Source organism: Tiliqua scincoides, chromosome 1 (assembly GCF_035046505.1).
Source record: "Tiliqua scincoides isolate rTilSci1 chromosome 1, rTilSci1.hap2, whole genome shotgun sequence".
In the NCBI taxonomy this organism is placed as follows: Eukaryota; Metazoa; Chordata; class Lepidosauria; order Squamata; family Scincidae; genus Tiliqua; species Tiliqua scincoides.
The window spans coordinates 15166922-15189010 of record NC_089821.1 but is presented as its reverse complement, the minus strand read 5'-3'; the positions used below and the strand labels follow the sequence as shown (position 1 = coordinate 15189010).

Sequence of the window (22089 nt, the reverse complement as noted above, 5' to 3'; positions counted from 1 at the left end):
TATCCCACTTAAGTACCAACCTCACAATTATTTACCCCACTTAAGTACAAACCCAAATTCAGACTGGATTCAGTCAACGCAAAACTGTGGTCTCTGCTAACTGTAATAAAGAACCCAAATCATGTTTTGAGCTTTCAGATGTACAATACAAAAATCATAGTTCATTACGGCTTGTATTTCCACATCAGCTCAGGACTTTGATTCATAACATCTTAAATTCACTCCTATTGCCATGGCACAGCAACCTCTTAAGGCATAGCAATAACTAATTATTAGAGACAGTCTAAAATGGTTTTATTTTTTCATGGATGGCAGTGTTATCCTTTAAAAAATAAAAAGGCTGAAAGCAGTGTTATAGTGGTGTTACATGTTTTTATTCCAAATAAATATTTTAATCAATTTTGAAACATTTTTATCAAGTATAATCACTGTCCTATAGGTGGCATATATGTCTTTATGCCTGTGGCTGTCAGCAGGCATAGCCACAGGAATAAAACACTCACACACACACACCTGAAAAGCACAACTTCATAATCAACTACTTCAATTAAACTTACAGGAGCCGTTAAGATTTTCGTGCTACTTGTATGACAACTACAGTGAACCTAATGCTGCTAAACACAAATTAAGACATTGCCAAATTAAACATTGAGAAGATAGCAACTTGAACCAACAGAATTGAATATAGCATTGAATTGGTATGGAAACAAACTGCTTTTAAATAATAATAATAATAATAATAACTTTATTTTTATCCCGCCTTTCTCCCCAAAGGGACTCAAGGCGGCTTACAACATATAAAAACATAATTTAAAAACAAATAAAAACATGTTCATACATCATAAAAAACAGCAGTCAGAGTAAAAAATAGGTAAAAAGAGCATAGAGCAGCAGCAAGTCATAAAAGAATCAGGCCTGTAAAAAATATTAAAAGATGTTAAAAAGATGTTAAAAGGCCGAGAACTCAGAAGGCCTGTTTAAACAGAAGGGTCTTCAGGCCTCGCCAAAAGGTCTCAAGAGAGGGAGCCATTCTTAAGTCAGGGGGAAGGGAGTTCCATAGCGTTGGTGCCACTACTGAGAAGGCCCTATTTCTTGCAGCCGCCCCACGTACCTCCCTAGGTGGCAGCACTTGTAAAAAGGCCTTCTCTGATGACCTAAGAGGACGAGCCGGATTGTACGGGAGCAGGCGATCTCTAAGATACCCTGGTCCAGAGCAGTATAGGGCTTTAAAGGTCAATACCAGCACCTTGAATTGGGCCCGGAAACGAATGGGCAGCCAATGCAGCTGCTGGAGAAGCGGACTGACAGAGTCGAACCGCCTACCTCCAGTAACCACACGGGCTGCCGCATTCTGCACTAGTTGCAGTTTCCGAACCGTCTTCAAGGGCAGCCCCACATAGAGCGCGTTACAGTAATCTAATCTCGATGTCACAGAGGCATGGATCACCGTGGCCAGGTCTGCACGATCTAAGTACGGCCGCAGCTGGCGCACCAGCTGAAGCTGAGCGAAGGCCCCCCTAGCCACAGCCGCCACCTGGGAATCCAGGAGCAGCTGCGAGTCCAGGTGGACCCCCAAGCTGCGGACCTGCTCCTTCAGAGGGAGTGCAACCCCATTCAGAGCAAGCCGATAGTCCAGCACCTGCATCGAGGATTTCCGAACCAGGAGAGCCTCTGTCTTATCCGGATTTAATTTCAGCTTGTTCACCCCCATCCAGATCCTCACTGCCTCCAGACAGTGCTCCAGGCCCTCAACCACCACCCTGGAGTCTGGAGGAAAGGAGAGATAGAGCTGGATGTCATCAGCATATTGATGGCACCACACTCCAAACCCCCGGATGACCTCTCCCAGCGGTTTCATGTAGATGTTAAATAGCACGGGGGACAGAATTGAGCCCTGTGGCACCCCGCATTTCAAGGGCCAGGGTGTTGAACAGGCATCCCCCAGCACCACCATCTGGGACCGACCCACCAAGTAGGAGCGGAACCACCGCAAAACAGTGCCTCCAGCTCCCAACTCGGCCAATCGGCCCAGAAGGATACCATGGTTGATGGTATCGAAAGCCGCTGAGAGGTCCAGCAGGACCAACAGGGACGCACTCCCCCTGTCCAGTCCCCGGCGTAGGTTATCCACCAAGGCGACCAAGGCGGTTTCCGTCCCAAAGCCCGGCCTGAAGCCAGATTGAAAAGGATCCAGATAATCCGCTTCATCCAAGACCCTCTGGAGTTGGGACGCCACCACCCGCTCAATTACCTTGCCCAGAAACGGGATGTTGGAGACTGGCCGGTAGTTATCCAACACAGTGGAATCCAGGGAGGGCTTCTTCAGGAGGGGGCGAACCACTGCCCGTTTCAAAGCGAGTGGTAACGTTCCCTCCATCAAGGAAGAGTTGACCACCCTCCCTGTCCACTCAGCCAGCCCACCCCGGGCAGCTCTTATCAACCAAGCTGGGCAAGGGTCGAGCAGGCAGGCAGATGGCCTCACACTCCAAAGGAGTCTGTCCACATCCTCAGGCTGTACAAGCTGAAAAGAATCCCACAACATAGGACAAGCAGTTGCCAAGGGGACATCGTCAGACACTGTCAATGTGGCATCCAAGTTGTGACGAATACGATCGATTTTATCTGCAAAATGTTGCGCAAACACGTCACAGCGGCTGACCGTGTATTCCTCCTGGTCTACTGGGGGGGCCTGATGGAGGAGGCCTCGCACCACACGGAACAGCTCTGCTGGATGGTTGTCAGCAGAACGCAATGGTAGCAGAGAAGAACGATCTCTTCGCTGCTACCACCGCCACGGAATAGGCTCTGTAATGGGCTCTACTCTGTGTCCGATCATGCAGGAAAAGTGCAGGAAAAGAACACACCAACATAGCAAGGAGTCAAAACATTTGCTTAGTAAATGCAAACATGTAATCTGATCAGTAAATGTAAACATGTAGCTCAGTTTTTGCTTTCTATGGAGTTCAATACATTTATCAGCTTGAAGGGAGGGACTTTCTCAAGAGTTTCTGGGGCCTGCATTCATCGGATCGGGACGATTCTGGTGGCATTGCACTCCTCTCAGCCTGACCTTTCCAATAGACCAAGGCATGGTAGCCTACTCATGAGTAAATGCGCACTGTGGCTCAGTCTCATTGCATTTTCCTTGGCAGCTTCTGAGCCTGCTCAGAAGTCTACAGTCAGTTAGAGCAACAGAGCTCTGAGAGTGTTCGGGGCTTAGAAACCCATGGTCAGAAGAACTCAGAACAATCCACAGACGCTCTGCATTCACCATATAATAGGTAAATGGTGGTGTTATTTTGCAAATTGAGCAGGATATTGCGTTTTCTCGTTTTACAAGCCCAGTTCTGTGTTATGGTGGTGTGATTTCACAAATACCATTTTAGACTGCCCCTAATAATTATGGCTTATCACCCGTGTGCGAATTTAGACAGAATTCAAACTCGTAGTTGGCATTATGAGTTATCATGAGCATTTTCAAACTAAATCCAAAACACAGGTTCAGCTACTGATTTGTGGTCCCAAACAACCATGGTTTATGGGTATAAACCATTTCACATTGTGACTGAAAATAGCTTATAACTAAACTTTAACTTTCACTGCCTTACTGAGATGCTAACTTACCAGCAGAGTTAGAACTGGTCCCCAGAGTTTTCCACATTATGTAGTCATCTGAATAACTTAGTGGCAGCTGCACACCCAAATATTTTAAATCAATGCTTACTGTTGGGTCCACAAGATTCAGTTTCAGTCCAACTGCAAGAAAAAAAGCAATCTAAAAGCCCTATACGACTATAAAATAGTTATAAATACAAAGTTTACATATAAACCAAAGAGTACTCCCCCTCTTTTCTGCACCAGTGTTCAATTTCATAGGTTACAGAGATATTAGATGCAATATTTCACCAGTCCCCTCGCCAGCATGAATTCCTCCCCCCAGTCACCCATGCCATATCAACTATGATTAAGATTAACCAATTTTTCTTTCAGCTAAAGATTGCTAATTGGCTTCAAAGTAGGAATCCTGGGTACTCAAATATTGCTCAAATTGGATGCACAAAAAGTACCCTTCACGTTAAAAATATTTGCATCATGTCAATCAACTAGGTTGTCAGGGCAACTTACATAAAATCAAACTAATCAAACAGAACTAAGCTGGGAAGGGGGAGAGGTGTCTTGTTTTTCTTCTCCTTCCTCACACACAACAGTTTTGTAGACACTGTGAGAAGTACAATTCAAACTTCAAGTGACAAATTTACAATTTTCCCAAATTTCTGTAGTATTTTACAGAACTAAAGAGGAAGTTAGATAAGTTATTTGTGTTAATGCAATGCAAAATATGAAGTACTTTAATGTTCAAAAACGCAATAAAAAAGCCATTAGACAAGAAGAAAGATGAGAGAATGGTCACACACAACATCTGATATTACTACTCCACAAAGCTTATACCTACCTTCCTGAAGACTAGGATGTATTACTTGCTTATACTTAAATGACTTTAAATCTTCCAGCAAATCTTTTTCCAGTTGTTGTATCCTTTGACCACCTGTCAAAAAAGATTGTATTTCTCTCTTTAAAATTCTTTAGTATCTTTACCATCTGAAAGACACTTACCCAAACAAGGAAATACAGAGGGCCCTCCTTATCCACAGGGGATCTGTTCCCAGAATCCCCTCAGATATGGAAAACCACGAGTATTCAAATTGCGGTATTCAGCAGCCACCTCCAAACTCGACTGGAGCTGGGCTCCAGTCAAGCTGGAGATTTTCTGAGGCCCACAGAGACTGCCTGTGACTGCTTTGGGCCTCCGAATGCCTGAAAATACAAAAACACCCAGTGACTTCCAGTATTAAGATAAAAACAGAACTTTTTAAATATCTCAGGCTTCCCCAGGCCTCCTAATGCTTTAGAACAGGGGTGTCAAACATAAGACCCGGGGGCCGGATGCGGTCTGCAGAAGCTTTTTATTCAACCCTCATGCTCTCAGATGCTGACTGCTGTAAGGGCAGCCCACTTGAAAATTTGGCTCTCTTATATCTTGAAATATGATCAAGATTTGCGTATTTTTTCTTCTGTCATTTGCAGCTAATGAGTTCCTAAGTGAGAAAAAGTGATTATTTTTGGTTATGAACTATTTAATGACATCACTTCCTGCCTAATGACATCACTTCTGGCCCTCAGCAGGTATCATGAATGCTGTTTGGCCCTCTGTATGAAACAAGTTTGACACCCCTGCTTTAGAAGGCATTAAAAATGACACCTTTGGTTTTACAATAAAACTGGAAATTGCGGGTTTTCAAATATTTTCAGGCATTCTGAGGCCCAAAGCAGCTGTGCACTGCAGACCTCAGAAAACCACCAGGCCAGACTGGATCTCCTCTCTGGTTGGGGTCAGTGGTCAAGAGGGCCATTTGGCACCCACAGATACTAGAGATCCATGGATGCTTAACCCACGGATAATGCAGACCCCCTGTATTTCTTTACCAAGTGCATAATTAATTTGTGGAACTCCTAGCCACAGGATATTGTGATGGCACCTGGCCTATATGTCCTTAAAAGGGGACTGGGAGGATTTATTGAGGAAAAATCCATCACAAGTTACAAGCCATGCTGACTTTATGCAACCTCAGGGTTTTAGAGGTAATCTATCTCAGAATGCCAGATGCAAGGGAGTTGCAACAGAACACAGATGTCTTGTGTGCTTCCTGAGGCATCTGGTGGTCCACTGTGAGATACAGGAAGCTAGACTAGATGGGCCCTTGGCCTGACTCAGCAGGGCTCTTTTTACGAGTTGTCCTGCAATTGTGCTCTCCTCCCCAATCCTATAACACAGAAAAGGAGCTGTGGTCCCCACACCCTATGGTCCACACACCAACTCCTAAAAGAGAAGAAGTCAGAAGGAGCAATTATAATTAGTAAAACACTATTTTTCCAAAAACAGCCAAAGTTCTGCGACACCTTAAAGACCAACAATTTACTTCACTGTTAAGTTTTCATATCGGGTGCATGAAATGAAATTTTCAGGAGGCAGGTATATATGCCCATGGCTACATAGAGTAAATTTGCAAGAGGGAATGAACCAGGGCATCAACAACATCAAGTCAATGGCAGCTTAGATTCTTAAGTCTGAGAAGGAAAAAACCTCAGTTCACGGTCAGCCTCCTTGATATTGCTGTGAAATTATACAGAGACTTGAAATTCTGCAAGAGGAAGAGAGGGAAAATGAGTGAGTAGAAGTGAGCAATGCTGCATTTACTCACTTTAAGTTTGGGTGAACTCACACTAACTCTCACTCTCCCTAGCAGTTGGAGGAAGGGGAAGATGAGATAAAGAAATAGTAACTTAAAGACGCAATCCTAACTCATTTTCTAGCTCTGACGTAAGGACAATGCAGCTCAGAGGTAAGGGAACAAACATTGCCTTTCCTTGAGGAGGCCTCCATGATTGTCCCCCAACTGCAAGATGCAGCACATGCCCCTCAGACACAGCTATACCAGTGCTGGAAAGTTGGTTAGGATTACGCCCTAAGCCAAACTCACTGTTTCTTTCTATTTCAGAGGGGTGGGGAACAAAAACATCCCACAGACAGTGATCAAGGTGCTGGCCACTTTTTCCTCTTCCCTATAAGGTGAAAGTGAGAACCTTCACAAGCAACTTCTAGAGTTATGGAGGCAAGACATACAGTGCTGTCTAGCCCAATCATCTGGAGCAGAGGTGTCCAAAGTTTTTGGCAGGAGGGCCACATCAGCTCTCTGACACTGTGTCGGGGGCCGGGGGAAAAAAGAATTAATTTACATATAAAATTTGAATAAATTTACATAAGTTTACATAAATGAATATATTAAAGATGAACTTATATGAATGAATGAAGGTCTTGCAATAGCTCAATGCCTATAAAAGGCCCTGTACAAAGCAAAGCTGGCCTTTCCTTTGCTGCCGCTGCTGCGTCACAAATATGAAAGAGCAAGCAGTGGAGGGAGCTCTCATCCCACAGCTCACACAAGAGGTCAAACAGTCGCCCTCACGCTGAGAGAAGTTGTGTTGGGCCAGTGCGGGCTTCAACAAATCTCCAGAGGGCCAGAGGCTCATTGGAGACTGGGGGCTCCCTGAGGGCCGCATTGAGAGACCTCGAGGGGCGCAAGTGGCCCCCGGGCCGGGGTTTGGGCACCCCTGACCTGGAGGAAATCATTATTCACCCTGCTGATTGTTTTTCCAAGGTTATTTCAAGCCTATTATAAATCAAGTGATGCCAACTTAGCTTTCTCGTTGTTACCTGAATCAATAGATGAATCACGTGCAGCCAGTAAAGGAGCCTGCATATCAGGCAATTCTTTTTCTTCAGATCTATCAACAGTGTGGATATCAAGAGCTTCCTATACATGAAAAAGGTAAAATACGTTAAACAAGTTAACAATGTTCTAAAGTTATACTGGAAACAATCTAACTGATCTAGGAAAAACGTAGGAAGCTTCTGTTAAAAAACAGATCAATAGATTGAGGGTCCAGATAATTATATTTGAAACTAGTGAAAATCAAGACAGTGGTAATATACAAAACCTGCCATGTCAAGCTTAAGCAAATTCCAAGTTCCCACAGATCAGTGCTGAACACAAAATAAACCTTCAAATTTGTAACTTATGTGTGGTTCTTATATGCTATTAAGTGCTTAAGACAGTCCTAAATTTCATAGAGATGTAGATTTACCTTGGAGGCAAAGGCTACAAAGAGCATTCCATCCACATCCTCAAGATCAGGTTTAACATCCAACTGAGTCGTGCCAGGCCCCAAAGGGGCATAATTGCTTGTTGCAACTGACTTTCCAACATATTTAGATGGTGGCTCAACCTCTGATAGCTTCATTTTCCGTGGTCTTCCTCTTTTACGTGGGCCTGGCAACACAACTTTTTGGTTACCAACAATACCCTTGTGGAACATATGGGCCTTTAGAGCACTTGTCTTTTTTTCATCACAAATATCTTTACCTGACAAAAGCTCACTGTATGCAGTGGGTTTGAGGCTATAGCTAGATGCTTTCTTTGTTACAGTGAGATTGCTGCACATGTCAGTATTTTCCCACAGTACATCTCTGAATGAAGGACATTCATCTGGTATGTTATTTCCAGAAAAGTGATTTTCAACTCGCATTTCCTCTGTTTCCATAACTGTGAAAGGACTAGATATATTGTCATTTTCAAAACACTGTGACAAAGAATCTTCAGAATTATCCAAATGATATTTCTCACTCTTGGAAAGTGACAACATGGTATGTGAAAGAGCAGAGACCTTTACTGTATTTCTAGTGACTGCACAGGGCTCTAAGTAGACTACAGGCATCTTCCCACTATCCAATTTTAACATTTTAGCTTTGGCGACACCCAACTGGGTACTCCGTGGTCTCTTGCGGGATTCAACTTCCATTTCCTTTCCGCCCATTTCACCATGTTTCTTCACTTGTTTCTCTGGTATAGAATTGTCACTATTGGGATAGTCTTCTGTCTCTTCATCTGTTTCTTCCTGCTTCACACTTATCTCTTTCATGCACACATTTGGCCCATAATCATAATCATCTGCTGGTTCTTCTTTAACAACAACACTGATGTTGCCATTTGAGTTCAGTGGAGATGCCACACAACAGCTGCTTTGACAAGGGCTAGCTATTGGACTGGACAAAAAAAAAAAAAAAAAAATGGTAAGTAGAGCAAATGCAGTATAAAAAAAGTACTTCTCCCTTCATGATGTTTTTAAAGCGCACATAAGCAAATGAAAGTTTAATGCAAGTAAGTTACAAATTCAAACTCTGATTGCAAGACATTATCCTTTAATCAAGGCATCACTTATCTCTCAAAAGCAGGCAGATCGCCAAAAAAAAGAAAACCTAGTGTTGAAATACTGTATTACAAAAGATATCATATAATAGCAATTTGCAATCAACTCATAGCCTAATGCAAGCAGGCCCGGCGGACCATCTGAGCCTACATGTAGGTGCTCCAAGAGTTAGAGTACTGGAGATAATGAAAGTCTAGGCAAAAGTTTATGGCCCTTATCCTTGGTTTTTCCACCTATGGATATGTTTCAATGAAGATGGACACTGTGGACAAGAACGGTCCTGCTGATCGACCTTAAAGGTCCTTTTAAACTGCAGTTTAAAACCACTTTTCTTACCATTGTAGCACAGCAGACACACAGGCAGTGTTATTGGGATGAGAATGGCTATTTCTGATTTGTGCTGAGGTTATGACCTCCTCTCGTTGCCTTTGGTTGCCCCAGAATTCAATGTAGGAGGGCTTAATCACTCCTGCGGTGCACTCTTCTGTGCTCTAGGGCCAAGAGAGAGGGTCACTTGCTTCAACTGGTATTAGAACACTGAAGCAAGCATTCTAATAGCCATTCTAATCCCCTGAGACTGGCTGGCTGCCATACTACAATGATAAGAAAAGCTGTTTTAAACCATGTAGGGGACACTTTTTTAAAAAGCGGTTTTCACAATCCACGGGGATTCTAAGAACAGAACTCCCATGGATGCCAAGGGTCAGCCTGCACTACATTCTCACAGTATCATAATTTCAGTTACATAAGACAGATTGAGTCTTTTCTACATTGTATCTCACAGCATGATGTTATATCACAGCTGTGTCTTCAAGTCACCTGAAGATTAGCATTTCTTGCATTTTCAGAAACCTGTCTGTTTGTTCCTCCTTCCACTTCCAGTAGTTACAGTAGTTTCTAACTACTGTATTATTCAAAACATAATTTTAAATAAACATTGTGTTTATTAAACAACGGATTTTAAACAACGGATTTTTAAACAACGGATTAAAGCACATTGTAGGATCTAGTCCCAAGGTTTCTCTTTCAGCTATGGAAAGCATCTTTAGGGGTTACAAATAATTTGCGTCCTCTCAACTGTTAGCTGGCCACCAACTTAACTGCCAGTTCCTGCTTGAATTATTTAAGACATACTAATACTCTTTGCCTGCAACGATACATACATCATTGCTATGTGAGTTTCTTTTCAAAGTTTTTTATTCTAGTGTATTTGAGTGCTGGAAGCCAAGCATTACTTATACTGAGAGTCTCTTCTTTTTTGTTGATATTGTTTTTTGTTTTTGAATTTCAATGGCCTCTTAGATAGATGTGTGCTATCTTATCTAGTGTGCGCTGTAGATTCTAGTGTGCTATCTAGTGTGCACAGTGGAAAGAACCTGAGTTCTTAAAATTTATTTGGTGACTAGTTCTCGCAGCATGCTCTGCCATAGCTGATTTTTCACTTTGTTCCAAGTGGCAGTGGTGTTCATGTTCCTTTACTCTTATAATCACAAGAGTGTTAGTATGTCTTTAATAATTCAAGCAGGAACTGGCAGTTAAGCTGATGGCCAGCTAACAGCTGACAGAAAGCAAATTCTTTGTAACCCCTCCAATTATATTTTGAACTCATTTGACCACAAAAGCCTTAGTGTGTCTGTAATCGTATTATTCTTAAGCAAACTATGTTTAATGCTAAAATGTTCAACTGCTTCCATAAGTACCATACAAATATGTCTAAAATATAATGAATATTTATATTTAAACACCACTTTTCAACCAAAAAGTTCACAAAGCAGCTTATGAATAAAAACAAATAATTGAACAGCTCCCAATCTGAAAAAATGCAGAACATCAGAAAACAGCCATTAGAAAAGACACTGTGCTGGGGAGCAGCTTGAAAAGGTGCCTATTTGCCCAGTTGGCAAATTCAGATATCTATAGGATTTCCCACATATTCACTAGTATGCTAGCTTTGCACCCCAAGGCCACAACAGGAATTACTGCACTGATCTGATGAACCTGGACAACTGCAACATTTAAGAAAAAATGACTTTAAAAATTTCTCACATAGCTTTCACAAGGCATTACATATTTCTTTTTATTCCTGGTGAGGCAGCATTAAGGGAGTTTGTAGCAAATGTACATCTGAAGGGATGCTGTACTGCAATTCAATAGCCCTGAACTCCCATGCTCTTATTTCTGCACATGCTTCTCTACCCCACAAGATACGCCCTGCTCACAATCAAACTGATGTATTACTGCCATTTATACCACAACTCATAGGGAAGCTTCCCCAAAGAGGAGGAGAATATGTAACCGAAACTCCTTGTTTAACTGGTTTCTTCGTTTACCCCAGCCACAGAAAAAGAAGTTAAGAGGGTGTCAGAAGAGACATTGGGGAGTTAGAACAACTTGTAGAAAAGGAGAAAATGGTTATCTGGCTCTGATTAACTCTGGCTCCACCATCAGAGCAGTAGCACAAGAAAAGTGCAGTACCTTAACATAAAACTCCCTCTGTCACTTGGTTGACAAATAAAACTCCTGCAATAGGAACTCTGCCCAGAGTTGCTTCTTCTTTTGGATTTTTCAAAGGTTTCTCTGCAGTATTTCTTTATCGTTACCTCCTAAACCAGGCCTGACTAATGCGCACAGAATATATCCTTCTCCTCTGCTAGAAGGAACTACAGCGTAGTCCCTCAAGGTTTCTGCTGCCCTGGCAGCAGAAAAATACTGGGTCCTGTTATTGGCCATACTGATTCTTCCTGGGTCCAGGAGCATGGGTGAGCTATTTTGCCTCTTTTTGCTACAAAAAGAATCATGGAAGAGTTACTCTACGATCCTAGTTAGCAATAAATGCTGGTTAGATTATGACAGTGGTTCCCAAACTTTTTAGCATCAGAATCCAACTGGAAAAATGTTTCACTTTACCAACTGCTCAAGCCTCTGTGGCTAACATGGTAACTGAGCAGTAGTTCTCCCCCCTCCCCTAGTAGCAGGTTGTTTAACCCTTGATGCACATAACTAATGTGCCTTGTCAGCTTTGCAACCCAACAAAAATTGGGTCATGACCAACTGGTGGGCATTGGACCCAAAGGCTGGTGTGCTGGATTACAGCAATGAATCATTTAATGTAATTAAGGCCCAAATCCTAACCAACTTTCCAGCACTGGCATAGCAGTGCCAATGGGATGTGTGCTGCTGCTGCATCCTACAGTTGGGTGGCACTGACATAGACACCTTGGAGCTGTGTCACTCTTATGTTGGTGATGGAAAGTGGGTTAGGATTGTGCCCTAAATGATCCATTGGTGTGTAATAATTTACTTGTATTAATTTATTAATGAAATTAATTTAATTGTATTCATTAGCCCATTTCTACCCAGCTTACAGGTGTACACATTGATCCCTGTTGTGTATATGCAACGCTGAGCAGAAACGGCTTACCATATAAACTCGTCTATAAGTAAAAAAATTCATGCCTAAAAATTGAGCTTGAAACCCTGGATCAATTATACCTGTGGGCCACCGTGAGGTACAGCAAGCTGGACTAGATGGACCTTTGGCCTGATCCAGCAAGGCTCTTCTTATGTTAATAAAGCAGGAGCTTCTGGGAAGCTTTGTAGCTGTCTGGTGAAGTGGGGCATGGGACTGGGCTGAGAACCAGGATACAGGAATGGAGGAAAAAGGAGAATTTTTACTAGTAATTACAGTATTCAGAGGTAGCCATTTTAGCTTCTCCAAACAGGAAGAGAAGTGAAGGCACTTATGGGAATTGTAGTCTGTAAGAGGGTTGCTGCTATGGAAGTTTCCTCATAAAGCCCCCTCACAACTCCCACAAGCACCTTCCTCTCCCTTCCAGTACGGAGAAGGTAAAATACCTCTTTTTTTCCTTTTTGCCGCTGCCTACAAACATTCCTGGCAAGCCATTTTCAAAGAATTCCACACACCCCCAAATTTAGGGGTCTGGTTTTTAAAACACCAGGATGCAATCCTTGTTTCCATCTGAAACAAAGTCCAAGAATAACACCCATGGAAAGCAGTGGGTCTACTTCTAAGTAAACAGGGTTGCAACCATGGACAGCTGCACTTGCTCATGCACAGTCCATGTTGTTTGTCTCCCCACTGTGCACACTCCCAGTTATGTGTTAAAAGTTGTATGTTACATATAGAGTCTCAGACTTAACACACCAGGCACCTAAAGAAGGATTTATTAATGGTTCTACTGGTATGTTGTTTACAATGCACTTACTCTGATAGTAGTTACACAAAGCTTGTGAAGACCAGAATTTAAAAAGTTAAAGAATAAAAAATGTATTGGCCAAAAAATGTATGGCCCTTGAGGTGCGGGGTGCCGCAGGGTTCAATTCTGTCCCCCATGCTATTTAATATCTACATGAAACCGCTGGGAGAGGTCATCCGGGGGTTTGGAGTGAGGTGTCATCAATATGCTGATGACACCCAGCTCTATCTCTCCTTTCCTCCAGACTCCAGGGTGGCGGTTGAGGGCCTGGAGCACTGTCTGGAAGCAGTGAGGATCTGGATGGGGGCGAACAAGCTGAAATTAAATCCGGATAAGACAGAGGCTCTCCTGGTTCGGAAATCCTCGATGCAGGTGCTGGACTATCGGCTTGCTCTGAATGGGGTTGCACTCCCTCTGAAGGAGCAGGTTCGCAGCTTGGGGGTCCTCCTGGACTCGCAGCTGCTCCTGGATTCCCAGGTGTCGGCTGTGGCTAGGGGGGCCTTTGCTCAGCTTCGGCTGGTGCGCCAGCTGCGACGGTACTTGGATCGTGCAGACCTGGCCACGGTGATCCATGCCACAGTGACATCAAGGTTAGATTATTGTAATGCGCTCTATGTGGGGCTGCCCCTGAAGACGGTTCGGAAACTACAATTAGTACAGAATGCGGCGGCCCGTGTGGTCACCCGAGCCAGGCGGTTTGACTCTGTCAGTCCGCTTCTCCGGGGGCTACATTGGCTGCCCATTCGTTTCTGGGCCCAATTCAAGATGCTGGTTTTGACCTTTAAAGCCCTATACTGCTCTGGGCCAGGATATCTTAGAGATCGCCTACTCCCGTACAATCCGGCTCGCCATCTCAGGTCATCAGAGAAGGCCTTTTGCAAGTACCGCCACCCAAGGAGGTCCGGGGGGCGGCTGCAAGAAATAGGGCCTTCTCGGTAGTGGCACCAACATTATGGAACTCCCTTCCCCTTGATTTGAGAATGGCTCCCTCTCTTGAGAGTTTTCGGCGAGGCCTGAAAACACTGTTGTTTAAACAAGCCTTCTGATTTCTGGCCTTCTTAACATTTTTATACATCTTTTAGTTTGTTACAGGCTTGATTCCTCAGTAACTTGCTCTTTTATTCTGTCGTTTAATCTGACTACTGTTTTTATGGCCTCTGTAATGTGTTTTTAAATGTTGTTATGTATTAAGGTTTTTAAAATCTGTTTTTTAATATGTTGTTAGCCGCCCTGGGTCCCGTTAGGGAGAAGGGCGGGATAAAAATAAAGTTTTATTATTATTATTATTATTATTATTATTATTATTATTATTATAGGACCTGTTACTATATTTTTAATAAATTATCATTATTAGGTAACAATTACTAATAGATTATTTTTCAGGATCTGGCCTCAAGAAAAATCCATTACAGGTTACAAGCCATGATGTGTATGTTCAACCTCCTGATTTTAGAAATGGGCTATGTCAGAATGCCAGATGCAAGGGAGGGCACCAGGATGAGGTCTCTTGTTATCTGGTGTGCTCCCTGGGGCATTTGGTGGGCCACTATGAGATATATGAAGCTGGACTAGATGGGCCTATGGCCTGATCCAGTGGGACTGTTCTTATGTTCTAAGAGGGACTGTTGCTCTTCCCCTACTAAACCTAAGAAAATAGCACTTTAGAAGGTGCCTCTTTGCCCATAGACTTTCACTGACTGAAAATCACTCCCACACTTATTCTTCAAGCATATAAAAAGGCGATTCACCAACAAACTGAAAAAGATACCCTAAAACTATTAAGCATAACCTAGCTATCTCTTCTGATTTTATTTTAGAGAGTATTTTGTTCAATTCTTGATTCCCATGAAAGATATCCAAAAAGCTCCATTTACTTATTACACTTAATTCTCAGCTCTTCTTCTAAAGGGTTGGGCAGCTTATACATGATTCCCTGGGAGTCCTCTCTTTAAGTGTTTCGTCTCTGTTTATGGTCCTTCAAATAATGTTAGGAATAAGGATTTTCAAACATTCAATTAAACAAACACACAAAAATGGACAAACTTTGCTATTTCTACAGTTTGAAACATACTGGACCAATGCTACTATACACTGTTTGGCTGACAAGTTTCCAGAACAATATTTTCATAAATTTCAAGAATATATGAGAACTCCTAAGCACAGCAGCAACAAAAGCAGAGAACTGCTTTTAGGAAAAGCCATTATTGCAGTGCAAAATGGTTTATTAATCACAAACGTTTGAATTTGCATATATTCTTAGTTCCCAAACATCACGACATCTGACAGTTTTATCCCTCCTGCCATCACCCTCAAAAAACAAACGCTATCCTACCTTTCAGATTCTTCCTGTTTTAATACTGGACTATCACAACCGTGCATATTCATATCTGTAACACCCACAAAGTCATGATCTGTACTGAACAATTCTTTCTCCAAAGCTGTGCTTTCCATTCTACAAAGTGATGGACTCCTTTGCTCTAAAACACCACCTTCAGTGGGATGTCTGTGATTGCTGGGAGGACTAGCAATGCTACCTTCTTCCTGCTCTGAGCTACCATTCTGCTTCACATCACGATGGGGCTTACTACTCAGTCCATCATCCCTGAATCCTTTAGCAAAAGGGTTATAGTCTATTTTTAATTGTGTTATTTGGATGTTTTGATAGGCTGTCACAGCAAAAAACTCTGTCTGTGGAAAAGTGAACGTATGGACATCCGGACCATTCAGCTGAATAACCTCTATGGCTTTGTCAGCAGGCACCAGGTGCAGTCGAGGTAGATAGCGGTGCATTGAGTGCAGAATGATATGCCCTTCCTGATCCAAGGTATTGTTAGTAAGCTTCAGTTTATAGAATGACACAGGCTGGTGCATCCAGTAATTACCACTAGAAGGAGATTCTGGGTGCATAAATACTCGCCCCAGCACATGGGGTTCTGCTTTCCCGCTAGGCTCCCAACAGTGGCCATTCCATTTATAGCGAAAGTTGTCAACAGGAGAAATATCCATAATCAGGATATACTTCAGGTTGGATTCTAGTCCTGATATCCAGTATCGACAATATGGGAACATTCGTCTTCCCTGCTTAGTCAGAATCATTTCTGTACTGCGGTGGTAGAATTCATTCCACATACTGTTGTTGTCCAGGGTGACAGTAATACCTCCTGAAATGCAATCTGCTGGAAGGCAGGTCTTCACCTTGGATTTTATTGGTATTGCTGAACTGCTGGCAGGACTGGTGTCATCTTGATTTGAAACTTCCTTTCCTTGATCAGATTTTCCGGAAGCCTGTGGCTGCTTCACCAAGACATAAAAAGCAGGTGCTGTAACTGATGTATTCCCACCATCCTCATTCCCAAATACAATGGGTTGCTTCTCCATTATGGAAACTGTTGGAAATTTCTCTAACATTAATTCCAAATACTTCACAATTCTGACAGTTTTTCCGGCATGGGCCTCATCCTGAAAAATCAATGAAATTTACAATAAACATCTACTGAACATCTGTAAGACATCTTACATTATACGGGTTTCCTTTAAAACATTTCACTGTAAAATAATCATTATATATAATAAACACAGTATTACTAAAGCCGACTACAACAAAGCAGTCACAGGGCATCATCATTTAGCAATCACACACACACGTTCATTCAGTCAACTAAATGTCACTACCACCAACTCGGAAATTAAAATGCAATTTTTGAACTTTAAGATGTAAAAAACAAAACATAATATTATGGTGTGATCTCAACCTTAGAGTAATACCTGAGTAGATCCCAACGTTTGTGATGATATAAGGCCATATTATTACTATTACTACTATTGTATTACAGTATAAGCCACAATCTAGCACTTAATTTTTCTAGTCAAACAAGGGAATGTTAAAAGTGCTTAGCTTTGGTTAGATTTTACACACACAATGCAACCTATTGTGCCAAACTCACAATACTTGACTGCCTCCATTTCCACTAAAGGCAAATATTTTCTCCATGGATTGCTGCTAACAATCCATGAAGAAGAGCAGCCTAATTTAATGGCTCCACTCAGATATTACACCAAACCATGGTTAAGGTAGCTTAAGAATATCATTTGCTGTACTACCTAAATTTTCAGATGAACGTTTGTAATCAAATGGCAAACCATAATCCAAAAGCATGGATTTGCAAACCATATCGAGTGCTTAGTACATTTGGCATGGTGCATGAATTGACAAACAAGTTATTGATGCTGCTTTGCTTTGAAGGTTGTTGCACCAATAGAGATGGGAGGGAACTTATAAAATTGAGTGCTAAAAGGATGGAAAACTAAAGTCAATGTAAAACACAGTTAGCATAAACAACTTTCTGTGATGTTGTTCACAACATGGTGTGAACAACCATGGTTGGAAGGATCAAGAACAAGCTTCATGTTTTTGTATCCCACCTCTTCCTGCCTCAGCGTAATGGAATGGTTCCTAGTCTAATCAAACCACAGTCCACCATTATATCCAGACTGGGAGCTGAGTATGCCCTTCAAGTCAGAATTAAAACAGTTTAGATATAATGGCAACCTGTGGTTTGATCAAAGCAAAAACTATTCAGCTAACAGCACAAAGTGAGAAGGAAAGAGGAAAGGAGATAAGGGAGACAGTGAGCACAGAAAGGTTATGCCTGTGAGGTTCCAAAACTATGATTTGAAGAGCCAGAAATGTGACATCTGAATACAGCCAAATGTGTCTGGCACAAAGACACAGATTCTAACGTAAGCATTAAATTCAAATTTCTTTTTAAGTCATTTTTAAAAACATACTATAGTTTTACTTTTAAAAAATTAGATGCAAATCTGTATTTTAACCACTGACTTTATCCATGCTACAAACATACCTTCAAAAATTATTATGATGATTGCTGTTTTTTAAAATATTTATAGTACCAGGTTAAGTGCATCTTCAAAAATCATTTTAAGCACAAACCTCACAGATAAATTCAGGGGATGTATATAACTTCTGCATCACACTTATCAGACTCTCTGAAAAAGAAAGCTTCTGATTAACAAAAGAAGTTGCCAATATCAGAAAAAGTAAACATTAGTTACATATATTAAACGAAATAGAAAAACAAAACAAACATCAACCCTAATAGAATTTGCTTCCATTAATTAATGGTTCCCTTAACCAGCACATGGAAAAGTATAGAAGTGCACCCAGGACTGTTAAAATATATTTACAAGACTGATCCTGGGCCTTTTCTCCACAAAACCACTCACCTATCTACAACTACTCGTTACCTCACCTGAGAGGTATTAATCAGCCACTAATCTACATACATATACATGAAATAATCCCATTACTCTCAAATGTAGCTACAAATGGATGAGAAAACAAAAAATCAATCTTACCTTTCAGGACTATGAATTTGCACAAATACATATAAGTGTAGTGGACAAATTTGGGACAGGAAAAGCCTGAGTTTAAAAATCCCAATTTAGCAAAAAAAAAAAAAAAAAAAAGTCACTGAATAACATTAAACTGGTAATTATTTTTGTTATGACTAAGGTTGCAACCCTATCCACACTTACCTGTTACCTGGGAGTAAGTCCCATTGACTATAATTGGACTTACTTCTGAATAGACATGTTTAGGATTGAGCTCTAACTCAGTTTTAGAATGACTATTGTTTTCATAACTGTTTTTTCTTTTGGTCTATGCCAGTGTTTCTCAACGTTTGTCCTCTGCTGTACAACTCTACATGGTCCACCTATTCAAAGCACTGCCAGAAGTAACTGATGATGACAGTTACTTCTGGGTTGGGATGCTAGATTTGATGCAACAAACACCAGTAAGAGGTTAAGGGTGGACAGAAGGGCTTTTTTGAGTGAGGAAAAGCATGCTTTGGAGCTCTGCCCACCAAGCCAAGCCTCCTACCTCTGTCTCTTGTGTCACATTCATGGTCTCACTGCTGACCAAGGGTCCTAATCAAGGGTCCCACAAGTATAACTAGACACCAACTCAAGTACCTCTGGTGATACCCATACCACTGGTTGAGAAACATCGGTCTAAGCTTCTTTAGGAATTCTTTTAGGTGCCAAAAAGCAGAATAAATATCATTGGATTAATGCAAATAAAAAAAATAACTCTCAGTCTAACCTATCTAATAAAATTGTTGCTCAAAAAACAATAGTGAGAATAGAGAACAATAAGTGTAACTGTTTTATGGGTAACAGCACAATCAAAATATTCACTGCATCTACAGGTGTATGCTAAGTATGGTGAACTGACAATTTCAGCAAAATCGTAAAATAAAATTCAACACTGCCGTGGCACAGCAGGGACCCAAGAAAAGCATAAGCAGTTGATAATATATCTGGCATTCCAAGGCTGCAGTCCTACACACACTAACCTGAGAGTAAGTCCTATTGAACACAGTGTTACTTCTGAGAAGACATGCATGGGATCACACTGTTAATCCATAAAAGTTTAACAGCAAAGGATAACAAAGTGGCTCACTGTTACCTTCAGTATATTTGAAGAATCAAGGCACAAAAGGTGCATTTCTATACATAACATATATCTTCTATGGAAATCATTATTCTAATCCAGCTCAGAAAAACACCAGTGGTTCACTTTGTATCTTCATGTACAATAGTACTACTACCACATTATTCATCTCTGCATAACTCTTGCACTGATGACTATAAAATAAGTAACACATTTACTCCCACAAATTTTCCACAGCAAGATGCTCTAAAATGCTTTCTGCATTTTGAGCAAAAAATTATAATGTGATTTTTAAAAGATGACACATCAAGTGCTGCACACACTTCACATAAATAACCATCCACCAACACAAAAACACAATCAAGAGTTAAAACAACATCCAATCTTTTTTGCATTTCTACTTCATGCATTAGGATTTGTCTGGGATCACTGTTGCCTTGCAGATAAACAGTAGCAAAATCTAACAGGTTATTTTGAATTTTGCTTCCCTGCTGGTGACGTTACATAATAATGAACAGAAAACAGACAGGAAAAGAAATTCCCTGCCTATCATAAACAGCAGAGAAACTCGATTATAACGCGCATACAAATGTTTCACACCCTACTTCAGCGATTTCCACCCTTTTCATCTCATGGTACACTGACAAGGTGCTAAAATGGTCAAGGTACACCATTGATTTTTGGACAACTGAGGGCCCAATCCTATCCAATTTTCCGGTGCTTGTGCAGCCATACCAGTGGGGCATGCACTGCATCCTGTGGTGGGGAAGTAGTCACAGAGGCCCTCTTAAGGTATGGGAACATTTGTTCCCTTACCTTGGGGTTGCATTGCAGTTGCACCAGTGCTGGAAAATTGGATAGGATTGGGCCCTGACAAGGCACACCGTGCTGCTGGTGGGGGAGGCTCACACACACACACCCAAAAGGCCCTACTAAGAAATGACCCTCCCCAAGCTCCCCTGGCACACCCAAGGATCATTTGTTTCGCACTAATGTGCCATCGTACAGTGGCTGAAAATCAACAGCATACACAAAACTAGAAGAAAGTGTCCTTTATTCTCTAGTAAATGTGCTTAAGATTGGGGCATTACAGAGCACTGTTCAGATCCAATAATATGACCTGTATGTTCAGATACGTAACTTTTCAAATTGTGCACCCTGGAAATGGAGGACAACCCTCCAAAAACAGATTCTCTTTCCTCTTCCTGGGAGTGATACAGCGGGGGTGTCAAACATAAGGCCTGTGGGTCAAATGCAGCCCCCAGAAGCCATTTTTCAGGTCCACACGACAACTGAGCTCTCTCTATCTTGAAATCATGACAAGATTTGCCACATTTTCAATAACCCCTGCTAACTGGGTAAGAGGCACTTTTTCAAGTGGGTGCTCCTTTTATTTAGCAGGGGGAGAGTTACTAGCCCTCCTCACCCAGCATTGTCTTTGCTAGTAGCTGCCTGCTGGTGTTCTTCTGCATCCTTTTACACTGAGAGCCCTTCTGGGACAGGGAGCCTTTAGTTGCTTCATTTTCTCTGCAAACCGCTTGGTGAACTTTTTGTTGAAAAACGATATGTAAGTACTGTCAATAATAATAATGACAACAATAACAACATTATTATTATCAACAATAATCTGTGGCTAATGCGTATCTATGTAAGAACCAAGTGTTTATTTCTGGCCATCATCTGCTCAGTGACATCACTAGCATGACTGCCCTGATGTTACTTTCTGCTCAATGACGTCACTTCCGGCCCCCTGAACTCAACGGGGTTACTTCTGGGCAGACAGCAGAGGCCAAGGCAAGCAGCCAGCAGAGCTGACAGGAGGCGGGAGGGGCGGTAAAGCCTTCCACCCAGAGGCAGCCGTCAGAGGCCTGCAGCGCGTGCCAAGCCGCGTCGAGCCCGACACGCCTCGGGTCGCGACGCCCCTCCCCCCGCGGCAGGCCCAGGCCGCCGGCGCCACAGCTGCGGAGGCGGGAGCGCAGCCGCCACCTCGCCCTACACGCGCGAAGGCGCCTCGAGCTCCCAGCGGCCCCCCCCCGACAACCGCCACGTGAGGCGCCGCTGCGTCACGTGGCCGGTCCTCCCCCCTCGGGGCCCTCGCCGCCTCCCGCCCCGAACGGTGTTAATTCTCTCGGCTGCCACCGTCCTCGGCGGGAGGTGTGCGAGACACGCGGAAAGTTGCGCCGCGCGCGAGCACGCGTGCGATCTAGCCTTAGCTACCTCCCTCCACCCACGCCCCCACGCCCGCTCCCTGGCAGTTACCGTATGCGGCTCTTGCTGAGGGGCTGAGGCGGCCCCCCCGCTTGTGTTCAGTCAAACCGCGCGTGTTGCCTGATGGAGAGAACGTGCGCACGCACCCCATGTGACGTCGCAGGCGCGCCTCGCGCGGCGCACGCGCCGTCCGGGCCCGCGCGCCACCTCCCACTCGCCTGCCGACTGTCACGTGCCCGGTGGTTCGCCTCCCCCCGTCCCCCTCCTTCCCTTTCGCGCGTGCTCCGTCAGCTTCGCCCGAGGTGCAGAGAACGTTCTGGAATTCCCGCCTTCCCCGGCACACGCCGGGGGAGGGGCGGTGTT

At 42.8% G+C, this 22089-nt stretch overlaps 1 protein-coding gene across 6 annotated transcripts in view; it reads right to left on the bottom strand.

The window, feature by feature from the left end:
- The window catches only part of MGA (MAX dimerization protein MGA), an 83673-nt gene extending 61813 nt beyond the window's left edge, over positions 1 to 21860 (bottom strand). For all 6 annotated transcript variants that reach the window (XM_066630835.1, XM_066630842.1, XM_066630850.1 and 3 more), the window contains exons 1-7: positions 21778 to 21860; positions 17906 to 18050; positions 15376 to 16502; positions 7705 to 8662; positions 7274 to 7373; positions 4454 to 4546; positions 3625 to 3756 (exon numbers count right to left, since the gene is read on the bottom strand). In XM_066630835.1, the coding sequence (XP_066486932.1) occupies positions 3625 to 3756; positions 4454 to 4546; positions 7274 to 7373; positions 7705 to 8662; positions 15376 to 16451 (2359 nt within the window). In that variant the 5' untranslated portion in view covers positions 16452 to 16502; positions 17906 to 18050; positions 21778 to 21860. The remainder of the gene's footprint in view (positions 1 to 3624; positions 3757 to 4453; positions 4547 to 7273; positions 7374 to 7704; positions 8663 to 15375; positions 16503 to 17905; positions 18051 to 21777) is intronic.
- Between the last annotated feature and the right edge of the window lie 229 nt (positions 21861 to 22089).